This window comes from Palaemon carinicauda, chromosome 22 (assembly GCF_036898095.1).
Source record: "Palaemon carinicauda isolate YSFRI2023 chromosome 22, ASM3689809v2, whole genome shotgun sequence".
In the NCBI taxonomy this organism is placed as follows: Eukaryota; Metazoa; Arthropoda; class Malacostraca; order Decapoda; family Palaemonidae; genus Palaemon; species Palaemon carinicauda.
In genome coordinates, this window is record NC_090746.1 from 95126342 (window position 1) to 95138890 (window position 12549).

A 12549-nucleotide genomic window follows, 5' to 3' on the forward strand; every position below is an offset into this window, starting at 1 on the left:
CAGGAATGCTCGGGAACGTGGAACAGGGAACAGGAAACGCTCCACATCAACTGCAAGGAGCTACTGGCAGTTCATATGGCCCTAATGAACTTCAAGTCCCTCCTGCTAGGCAAGGTGGTGGAGGTGAACTCCGACAACACCACAGCCTTGGCTTACATCTCCAAGCAGGGAGGGACCCATTCGAGGAACCTGTACGAGATAGCAAGGGACCTCCTCATTTGGTCAAGAAGTCTAAACCTCACTCTAGTAACGAGGTTCATTCAGGGCAACATGAACGTCGCAGCAGATCGCCTAAGCAGAAAAGATCAAGTCATCCCCACGGAATGGACCCTTCACAAGAGCGTGTGCAACAGACTTTGGACCTTGTGGGGTCAGCCTACGATAGATCTGTTTGCCACCTCCATGACCAAGAGGCTTCCTTTGTACTGTTCCCCAGTTCCAGACCCAGCAGCAGTTCATGTGGATGCTTTTCTGCTGAATTGGTCCCATCTCGACCTTTACGCATTCCCACCGTTCAAGATCATCAACAGAGTCATTCAGAAGTTCGTCTCGCACGAAGGGACACGGCTGACGCTGGTTGCTCCCCTTTGGCCTGCAAGAGAATGGTTCACAGAGGTACTACAATGGCTGGTCGACGTCCCCAGGACTCTCCCTCTAAGAGTGGACCTTCTACGTCAACCTCACGTAGACAAGGTACACCCAAACCTCCACGCTCTTCGTCTGACTGCCTTCAGACTGTCGAAAGATTCGCTAGAGCTAGAGGCTTTTCGAAGGAGGCAGCCAGTGCGATTGCCAGAGCAAGGAGGATATCCACTCGTAGAGTCTACCAATCCAAGTGGGAAGTCTTCCGAAGCTGGTGTAGAGCCAATGCAGTTTCCTCTACCAATACCTCTGTAACCCAAATAGCTGACTTCCTATTACATCTAAGGAATGAGAGATCCCTTTCGGCTCCTACGATTAAAGGGTACAGAAGTATGTTGGCTTCAGTTCTCCGCCACAGAGGTTTGGACCTTTCTTCCAACAAGGACCTTCAAGACATCCTTAAGTCTTTTGAGACTTCTAAAGAACGTCGTTTACCCACTCCAGGCTGGAATCTAGACGTAGTCTTAAGGTTCCTTATGTCTCCTAGGTTCGAACCTCTCCAGTCAGCTTCCTTCAAGGACCTTACCCTCAAGACTCTTTTTCTCGTCTGCCTTGCAACAGCTAAAAGAGTCAGTGAGGTTCATGCCTTCAGCAAGAACATTGGGTTCACATCCGAATCTGCAACATGTTCTTTACAGCTCGGATTCTTAGCTAAGAATGAACTTCCTTCACGTCCTTGGCCTAGATCGTTTGAAATTCCTAGCCTTTCCAACATGGTAGGTAACGAGCTAGAAAGAGTTCTTTGCCCTGTCAGAGCTCTGAAATATTATCTTAATAGGTCAAAACCTATTCGAGGACAGTCAGAAGCCTTATGGTGTGCAATCAAGAAACCTTCGATGCCCATGTCCAAAAATGGAGTTTCGTATTATATAAGGCTTCTGATTAGAGAAGCCCATTCTCACATGAAGGATGAAGACCTTGCTTTGCTGAAGGTAAGGACCCACGAAGTGAGAGCCGTAGCCACTTCGATGGCCTTTAATAAGAACCGTTCTCTGCAGAGCATTATGGATGCAACTTATTGGAGGAGCAAGTCAGTGTTTGCATCATTTTATCTTAAAGATGTCCAGTCTCTTTACGAGAACTGCTACACCCTGGGACCATTCGTAGCAGCGAGTGCAGTAGTAGGTGAGGGCTCAGCCACTACATTCCCTTAATCCCATAACCTTTTTTTAACCTTTCTCTTGAATGCTTTTATTGTTGTTTTTTTTGGGTTGTTACGGTAGGCTAAGAAGCCTTCCGCATCCTTTTTGATTTGGCGGGTGGTCAATTCATTCTTGAGAAGCGCCTGGGTTAGAGGTTGTGTAGAGGTCCTTTAGTATGGGTTGCAGCCCTGTATACTTTAGCACCTTAGAGTTGATTCAGCCTCCTAAGAGGAACGCTGCGCTCAGTAAGGAAGACGAACTTAATAAAGGCAGAGTAACGGTTCAAGTCGACTTCCTTACCAGGTACTTATTATTTCATTGTTATTCTGAAATAACTGATTATATGAAATACGGGATACTTAGCTATCCTTTAGTCATGTACACTGGTTTTCACCCACCCCCCTGGGTGTGAATCAGCTACATGATTATCGGGTAAGTTTAATATTGAAAAATGTTATTTTCATTAGTAAAATAAATTTTTGAATATACTTACCCGATAATCATGATTTAATTGACCCACCCTTCCTCCCCATAGAGAACCAGTGGACCGAGGAAAAAGTGAGGTGGTGTCAACAAGAAGTACTGCAGTACCTGGCCACAGGTGGCGCTGGTGAGTACACCCCCTTCTAGTATAGTGATAGCTGGCGTATCCCTCCCGTAGAATTCTGTCGGGCAACGGAGTTGACAGCTACATGATTATCGGGTAAGTATATTCAAAAATTTATTTTACTAATGAAAATAACATGTTTAATTTTCAACCTTGCAAGTATGGAATAAATTACTCTAACTATGTCACAATCACAAGGAGGCTCGTCCATCTATGAACAGAAAGAATCTTGGACATCTAAATTCCTGAATGAAAGAGTTTTGGAGTCTCCCCTCAGAGGGAGAAGCCTTAAATGGAACCGTCGCCATTGTCATCCGCAAATAAAGAAGTTTGTGGCGGAATTAGACAAGGGTAAAATTTATTATATTTTCCAATTTCAAAAGAGATGAAGCAGTAGTTTTTGCAAATCTGTATATGAAAAGATGAGAATTGACCAGCCATCCAGATACACAAAAATAATCCCCAGAGGGTGTAGCCATTTCCCCCATAGAAGTCATCATTCTTGTGAGCACTTGTGGGCCAGTGCATATCCTAAAACATATGTACATGGATTGGAAAACCTGGCCCCTGAGCATGAATGATGGATCTTAAGTACAGTATTTCCTAGAATTTCAGTGGAGAGGGACATGGAAGTACCGTATGCATCTGGCAGGTCAATAGAGAGCATCCAGTCCCTTCCTTGACTGGAAGCCTGTACCAACGTGGGGGTTTGTAATGAGAACATCATAATACAAAAAAATAATGATTTAGGCTTGATACATCCAGAACTGGATACCATACCCCTTATGACTGAAACCAAAAAGGATGATTTTAAAAACCAAGCGAAGATACTTGAACTTATTCTCAAGTATTCTTTTCCAGTAAGAACTGAACTTGTAATGTAAGGGCTCCATATGAATTGAAATATAATGGGAATGCCCTAGTGTTTACAGCAAGGGAAGGTGTTAGAAAAAGAAGAATACTATACTCTTTCTTAAAAACAAGCGGACCAGAAGATCCGTATGAAGGTGGCTACACGATTGTTAAAAAAAGTGTGAGCTTGGCCTTCACTTTTGCATGAATATAATGGCTCCCTACTAAACTTACTTCCTCTGACATTCATGCCAGGAGGGTAAGGTTTTTCTCCTATAAAGAGAACATTGTTCTCTTCAAAATAAAAAAAAAATCCTATCTGAACCCCGTTGCTAAAAATTCCCCAAGTTAGCGAGTACAGTCCAAAAGGAAGTGACCCCCAGGTACCTGCTCTCTGGAATCACTGAAAGGCATGTGGTTTGGAGATTTTAATAGCTGTCAACTCATACTTGAGATTTGGTTGAAATACGATAACCGTTAGACATCCAAAGGATTAAAAATGAAATTTTAACCCTCTTGTTGATCCTGCTCATGACAAAAGTGCCATCAGACTTATTGGTTTTGACCAGGTGGAGGAAGGGCGATATCGCAAAGAAATTTTCTCTGCGCCTCGGTACGGCCCAACTATAACATATGAACTTCTGGTTTATGTTCAGGAAAATTTTTTTTTTTTTCATGATGTAACAGAATATATTTGCTCTTTGTAATGCCTAGAACTATTCAAATAAGTAAAGAAAACATGAAAATTATGCAAAACACTTATATATTTTATGAATAAATATATAAAACTGACAAAAGAAAAATCAAGCTGTTGGAATTACACAACTGCATATCTAATAATACCTGGTGGATGGTACAATCTAAAATATCTCACAAAAAGTGGTTAGATTTAAGAAAAAGCTTATACGGCACATACAATATTTTGTCCGTCAATTCCAGATGAGACTAAGTTGCTGAAGACCAAAGAGAAAAGCAATACAGTATTCAAAACTTGGCAAAAATAAAAGAATCAAAATATTTCTGTAGGATAGACAGCTCTCTAAAAATGTTGAATTGCTCTATGTGAAGTTGAAAAAACTGTATATGATTCTCAAGAGGGATTTACGATTAACAATAACATAATTTTAACATTACATGTACTGTAGTGGAAGAAATATTACCAACAAAAAAGATCTGAATGTAGGGTGATCTATGTCCTAAATACAGTATACTAAATTATATATCTCACTTTGAAATTTGTTAGGGCTCATCTTCATCACCAGAACTTGCATCCTCTACCAATTATAGCCAAGTCTCTATTACCAGATTCAACAACTACAAATCTATACACTGGAAATGCAACTGAGGCAAATAATAACATCGCATTCATAAGACAAGCTGGTTTTCAAGAAAAAAAAAACCATATATCATGCCTAGAAATAGAAAATAATTGGTAAGGAACGCTATCCCTGAGAAACACCAGAGATTACATTTCTTTAACAATTATTATGCCCTGCAATCAGTACAGCATTCACCATCTCATTTTTTAGATTTCAATGCCGGAAAAGCACATTCATTTTCATATGATTAAATTTGTTTTAGTTTACCATTTACTGAAAACAGATTCAAATAAAAAAAGGTTCTCTGAGAAAAATAAGTAGAAATCGTTGAAAATATTAGGTTATGCAATAATGAACTTTACTTGTAGGCTTGAAAATTTTTTTTGGTTGCAACTTTTCTTTAAATAGACTATATTTCTTGATCAAAAATTGCTTATATAAACAAAAGGCAGCATCTATTTGGTTTCCTGGAAAATATTTCTCAATCTTACTCTACATTACAATGCAGCTTTATGCCAGTTGTGTGCCAATTTAAAGGATTCTATTAAGTATCTGAGGCAAGGCCCTAGAGATTGTACCTACACAAACATATGATTAATAACCAAGTGCCCACACCATTCAAGTGAGACCTGGAGGGAATCAATGGCTGCCTATGTCTTGGCAGATATGCCATGTGGCTAAAAAACACCTCAATTACTAGATGACTGGAATAGTAAAAAAATCTATTCTGGCTTTAGTGGGCTTAACCTCAGCACCCATGGAGTGCAAATGGCTGAGAAGCAATAAATTATCTAAAGCAACAGTTCGTTTGACATTCGCAAGGATTTAAAACAAAGCTTACCTTCCAAAAGTTCAAGTGAAGCTCCACCTCCAGTTGATACATGAGATACTTTGTCTTCCGTGTTCCATTTTAGCGCAGCAGGTTGCAGTATCTCCGCCACCAATAATGGTTGTGGCTCCTTTGGATGTGACATCTACAACCATATCCATAACACTCTTGGTACCATTGGCAAACTTATCAAATTCAAACACACCGCATGGTCTGTCGGAGATAAAATGACAATCATGGTACAGACACACAGCACTATCAAATCAAAAATGGAATTTTGATAAATTTGTCTATTTCTATACTCAAAAGATTCTCATATTGCTTCTCTCGAAGGTTGGCTTACATAAAATTTACCCCCCCCCAAAAAAAAAAAATTGCCTTCCCATTTTCTTTGCTCTTAATAGGTTTAGGCCTCTATACTCTGCAAAGTGAGAAATAGACAAAAGGTTTTAGTGGGAGTCCCCCCACTGTTGCGACATCTCCACAGGTCAACGGCCTGCTCTCTCTATCAATTTTTACATAAACTGGTGCATTTTCAAAAATATTTTTCTTTCTATTTCTACATAAATTGATGCATTTCCAAATTTATTTCTCTATATATAAATTGGTATATATATTTTTTCTTGTTTCTATGTAAATTGATAAATAAATTGAATTATGTGTATGTATGTATGGAGAGAGAGAGAGAGAGAGAGAGAAGAGGAGAGAGAGAGAGAGAGAGGAGAAGAGAGAGAGAGAGAGAGAGAGAGAGAGAGAGAGGAGAGAGATGAGAGAGGAGAGGAGAGAGAGGAGAGAGAGAAAAAAAACATTTTTCTTTCTATTTCTACATAAATTGATCCATTTACCAAATTTTTCTCTCTTTATATACAAATTGGTATATACATTTTTTCTGTTTCTATAAAAATTGATAAATAAATTGAATTATGTGTATGAGAGAGAGAGAGAGGAGAGAGAGAGAGAGGAGAGAGAGAGAGAGGAGGAGGAGAGAGAGAGGAGAGAGAGGAGAGAGAGGGAGAGAGAGAGGAGAGGAGAGAGAGAGAGACATATATACTTTATATTATATACAGTATGTATATTCCATGAAATTTCTACTATAAGTAATATGTACTTTTATCATAGATATTCAATTAACATTTACATCTGCTACAATAAGCCTAAAACTGAAATAAGAGTAAGCAAGACTACTAATAATACCTGTACCATGGTTTGCTACCAAAGATAAAAGAATAGAGAAAAATTCTTGGTAAAGCCCATGTTGAATATACAAATTTCTTCGTCCTACATATTTCTACAGCATATTATCAAAATGTCCAGAATTAATATTGAAAAACTTACCCATTCCATACTATAGTTTTCGCTCGGGAAATAGCTTCACCAAAGATCTTGATAGATTCTGGCCCACAATCAAGGCCCATCCAGTCACTTTTGATTCCACCTTCAACTGTTGCAGATCCAGTCTGATTTAGATAAAGGAATCATTAGTATACTTATATTGCAAAATAACAAGTAGCCAAAATGATAACAATACATACATACATACATATACCAAGGCACTTCCCCCAATTTTGGGGGGTAGCCGACATCAACAAATGAAACAAAACAAAAAAGGGGACCTCTACTCTCTACGTTCCTCCCAGCCTATATATATAACTATGAAATCATTTTCTTTTTCTAGGAAAAGATTTTATAATTTTTTTTACAGGCCTTTGGATGAAGATCTAGATTTAGTTTTTTATTGAATGGGAAATAAAATCTTTACACTTGTTTCATATTGAAAAAAAAATGTACTTTATTACAAAAGGATACAAAAATCAGTAATTGAAACAAAGCTGATATAAAATGGGAATTTTATCTATAAAAAAATCTGTCTCAGAAAAACTTCTCATTTGATAAGAGTACTTTTCCCCATAGAACATTGAAAAAATATGCTATGTCAAAGTGTCACAAGGTACACAAATAGGTCTGAATATCTTAATTCTATCAAGAAGTTATTTTATGCTTAACCTTCCTACTAATGAAGTTTAGCACTTTGACTGCATAACTATCCAACAAATTTTACCTCTATTTTAAAATTTTCTCCACTTCATCTCAATACTTCCCATCTTTTCATAGACCATTCATTTTAATCAATTTGATGACAGCTATTCTCACATAAAATATGATACACTAAAGAAAAACAGCCATAAAAATAATTTGTTGGCAAAATTAGTCTGTAATTGTTGAAAGAGTATAAGCATTTTTCCAGGTTTTATAATTGAATAATTAGGGCAGTGTGAAGTTATATACTAAACTAAATTACGCAACTATAGATGATAAATTCCTATAGAAAGAAAGATTTGGCTAATGGTACAAATTATATCTCAAAATAATTTACCAAAAACCAAGAGCTTGAATATTGCTTATTACAAGTACATACTGTCCTAAATATTTTTTTTATGACTTTCTATTGATATTAATAAGAGCCCCATAATGTTAAGTGTGTCACAATTTGCCTTTGCATTATAAAAATGGATAAAAACCTTAAGTTTTCTTATCTGTGAACTTACAGTAGCATTCTCGTCAAACTTATCAGCAGTGACAAAATCGACTGGGAAATGTATCTGAACATTCTTTTCCTGAGCCTTTGCCATCAACTTGTCCACAATTTTTGCTCCATCCTCATCATAGAGGGATGTACCAATCTGGAATGACAAATATTTTTTGAATTAGAACTTTTCTCCAATATATATGAGAGAGAGAGAGAGAGAGAGAGAGAGAGAGAGAGAGAGAGAGAGAGAGAGAGAGAGAGAGAGAGAGAGAGAGAGAGAGAGGAGAGAGAGAGAGAGAGAGAGAGACTTCATAAAAATAGTGATATCACTGCGTCTACTAATGTAAATCTTAATTCATAAAATAGTACTATGCTTCAACTTATCAGATTGTACAGAGGTCTGGCCTCCTTATTAGTACAGTACAGTAACAGATTCTATACCAAAGCTAGCTATCATCCCATAACATTACTATCATTAACTACTGTACATTTATTCCATCTAAAAGATTTAAATGCAATTGCATCATGTAACAAATGCTAGCAATTCCCTAATTAAGCAAGACTCTCCACAAGATTGGCCGATGCACACTATCAACGGCTTTATCATAGTCTACAAATGCCATCAGAAGTGGATTTCTATATTCTACATATTGCTGAAAGACATGTCTTAAAATGGAAATTTGGTCAGTACAACTACTACTTTTATGAAATCCTGCTAGTTCATCTCTTAACTATTCATCAATTTTTCTCTCTAGTCTCTTTAGAATACGCATACTCTATTACTTTTATGAAATCCTGCTGGTTCATCTCTTAACTTTTCATCAATTTTTCTCTAGTCTCTTCAGAATACGCATACTATGTTTTACCTCATACAAAATTTTAAATGGTTATTCCAGCTTCATTGAAATCATACTTCTATTGAAAGATGATGGTTTGTATTCATGTAGGAAAAATTCTACAATTTAGCCATAAGTCCCTCAATTCCCTTAAGAACTATAATATTCACTCTGTTTATTAGTTCTCACCTCCATTCCTTTGAGGACTTTCAAAAATGTGAAGGCCATTCCACCAACAATCATCATTTCATTGACACTATCCAACATGTTCTCAATAAGCTGAATTTTGTCCTTAACTTTTGCTCCTCCAAGAATAGCCAGGAAGGGTCTGGAATGATCAACAGTGAAACATTATCTTGTACAGTATGCATTGAAATACAAAATCTCTATTGTAAAATAGTATACCCTAATATAAAAAAGTAAAAGTAATAAGCAAAATATTTCAATGAATAAATAACTCCTCTCACCAGAATAATGAATATGATATGCAAATGGCAAAATAAAAAAATAACATTCCAGTCTCATACATGGTAAAGTTATAACAAATTCAATCTTCACTATAAATATCGCATATTCTGTATTCAAATTTTGCTCAAAGCTTATATCAGCTGCACTGTAGAAGATATCAAAACTCAGGGATTTTTCCAATATTGTTATGAATATTGCCAGTTTGCTTTCAAGACTATATCTCCATTAATATTCATAAAAATATAAGCCAGTCTTACTCAAAACATACCAAGCTCATGGGACATAGTATACAGTATAACTAATGTTCAAAGGCTACAAAAGCTAACTGTTACAAAAAAAAAATCTAATACAGCTTTGCGGTAGTAGGTTGGCAAGGGCACCAGCCACCCGTTGAGATACTACCGCGAGAGAGGTATGGCGTCCTTTGACTGGCCTGACAGCACTGCATTGGATCCTTCTCTCTGGTTACGGTTTATTTTCCTGTTGCCTACACCCCCCCCCCCCCCGAATAGTCAGGCCTATTCTTTACATATTCTCCTCTGTCCTCATACAACTGACAACACTGAGATTACCAAACAATTCTTCTTCACCCAAGCGGTTACTGCACTATCATTGTTCAGTGGCCACTTTCCTCTTGTTGAGGGTAGAAGAGACTCTTTAGCTTTGGTAAGCAGCTCTTTTAGGAGGACACTAAAATCAAACCATTGCTCTCTAGTCTTGGGTAGTGCCATAGCCTCTGTACCATGGTCTTCCACTGTCTTGGAATAGAGTTCTCTTGCTTGAGGGTACGCTCGAGCACACTATTCTATCTCATTTCTCTTCCTCTTGTTTTGTTAAATTTTTTAGTTTATAAAGAAGATATTTATTTTAATTTTACTATTCTTAAAATACTTTATTTTTCCTTGTTTCCTTTCCTCACTGGACTATTTTCCCTGTTGGAGCCCCTGGGCTTATAGCATTCTGCTTTTCCAACTAGGGTTGTAGCTTAGCAATTAATAATAATAAATTATTAATAATAATAATAATAATAATAATAATAATAATACTACTAATAAACCCCAATTATACAGAAGATCCTTGGGTTACGACGGTCTCGAGTCACGATAATTCGTCACTACGATTATTATTATCAAAAGGAGGAGATTAACCACTCCAATGATAGCCGTCACAAATGGGATCCCATAAGGTACCTAAAAAAATCAATTTTCACTTACGATGTTTGGTTCGTTAATACAACAAACAACTTTCAAGAGTGAAGAGCAGCTAATGCTGTTGCCTTGGCGCGGAGTAGTGCATTACATGTCACTTTAGCATAAGTTCATCTTTGTTTACGATATGCACTCTGGTTTTTTGCAGAGTACTGCTCTTTTTTTGATAATTTTATGCCATTTTTTGCTGTACAATATGTCTCGAAAGCGAAACAGAGACTCATGATGGCAGTGCATTTAAGAAGAGGAAAGCTTTTACGATGAAACTGAAAGGGGATATAATGAAGCAAAACGAAAAAAGAGAATACAGTTGGCCCACCACATTCACAGGGGTTAGGTAACAAATACAGCCGCGAAGAGCAAAAATCTACAAATACTTGGTGCCCTAAGGCAGGTTAACTCATAACCCTCACAAAACAGATCACAGCCTAGGTTGAGTAACACAGTACTGCAGGTAGCAACCTGTTACTCCACAGGGGAATTAGCAGCCAAACTGGGAGGGCCTTAACCAAACCTCTATAGTCCAGCATACGAGACTACTGTGACAATGATTGTAAGTGTTCGTCCTCACTTGATAACTTTTCAATATTATGCAGAGGCTCACATGAAAATGAAATAAGAATATCCGAGTCTATTTACATAAAATCTAAAAAACTACAGCTTAACCAAGAAATTTATAGTTTCTTATTAAAAATAGCATGAAAATGCTTTTTCCCATTCTAAATTTTACTTGTTTACAAGATTTATATACAGCTTGCTCTATATTGTTTTATTTTAACCCAGGAACATGAGTATGAACATAGAGACATTTGAAACATTGTTTATTGGTGATGGAAATAAATATAAGAATGTTTGGCATTGTTGTCATTCTCTAGTTTCTCATTAAACTCAGGTTTCCTTCAAACCATTCAGTATCAGATAATAATAATAATAATAATAATAATAATAATAAGTCTTGGGTAGTGCCATACCCTCTGTACCATGGTCTTCCACTGTCTTAGGTTAGTTCTCTTGCTTGAGGGTACGCTCAGTCACACTATTAAATCTCTCCTTATTTCCTTTCTTCACTAGGCTATTTTTTCTATTGGAGCCTTTGGACTTATAGAATCCTGCTTTTCCAACTAGGGTTGTAGCTTAGTAAGTAAAATCTATAGCATCCTGCTTTTCCAACTAGGGTTGTAGCTTCAATAAGTTATAATCTACTAGAGAGGAAAAGGAAAGAAAAAGCAGAAGAGCAAGTCATTCAGGACTCACATTAAATGTTACTAAACACAAGATGCTATCTCTCCTATGTTGGAGCTGGGCTGGGTACACAACTACTTGAGCAGCTACCACAAGACCAGGACTTATTATTATTATTATTACTATTGTTATTGTTATTATCGTTATTACTTGCTAAGCTACAACCCTAGTTGGAAAAGCAGGATGCTATAAGCCCAAGGGGTCCAACAGTGAAAGTAACCCAGTGAGGACAGGAAACAAGGAAAATTAAACTATTTTAGGAACAGTAACAACATTAGAATAAATATATCTTCTACTAAAGAGGAAAAGAAAAGAACAAGCAGAAGAGCAAGTCATTCAGGACTCACATTAAATGTTACTACAGACAAGATGCTTTCTTCTCTATGTTGGAGCTGGGCTGGGTACACAACTACTTGAGCAGCTACCACAAGACCAAGAACAAAAGTGTTGAGAGACTTGTGGATATACAGTACTCCCATAGGTAAAAAGCTGTGAAGGTTGTTTAGCATTTACAAACTTCCACCTGTAACATCTAGCCGACTGCAAGATTCCTTGAGGGCTAAGGAGGGACCTATACCCCTGACTTCATGAGCTCTAGTATAAGCCAATACCTCGACCCTTTCAGCAGTCGAGGTATATAGTCTACATACTGTCTCAAGAAGCCAGAAAGATAGTGTTCTTTTCATAATACTTTCTTAGTTCTATCAGTGCTAAGGAACAGATGCTAAGACTCAGGTCTGATATGTTGAGTCCTCTTCAGATAGAACTACAGATCTTTCATTGGACACAATACTCCTTTTCTTTACCACAACCAAACACTTCAGGTAGAAGGGGAATGGTGAAGGTTTCAGCCCTGGAGTTGTGCCGTGACAGGTCC

The 12549-nt window shown here is 37.4% G+C and overlaps 2 protein-coding genes across 2 annotated transcripts in view; one reads left to right on the plus strand and one right to left on the minus strand.

Moving 5' to 3' along the window:
- LOC137616640 (excitatory amino acid transporter-like) overlaps positions 1-12549 on the plus strand; it is a 153907-nt gene that overhangs the window by 17981 nt on the left and 123377 nt on the right. The gene's annotated exons all lie outside the window — the stretch shown is intronic.
- Positions 1-12549, minus strand: part of Pgk (phosphoglycerate kinase) — a 33053-nt gene that overhangs the window by 7275 nt on the left and 13229 nt on the right. The window contains exons 5-8 of the mRNA XM_068346549.1: positions 8944-9082; positions 7938-8072; positions 6727-6848; positions 5404-5604 (exon numbers count right to left, since the gene is read on the minus strand). Of these exons, the coding sequence (XP_068202650.1) occupies positions 5415-5604; positions 6727-6848; positions 7938-8072; positions 8944-9082 (586 nt within the window). The 3' untranslated portion in view covers positions 5404-5414. The remainder of the gene's footprint in view (positions 1-5403; positions 5605-6726; positions 6849-7937; positions 8073-8943; positions 9083-12549) is intronic.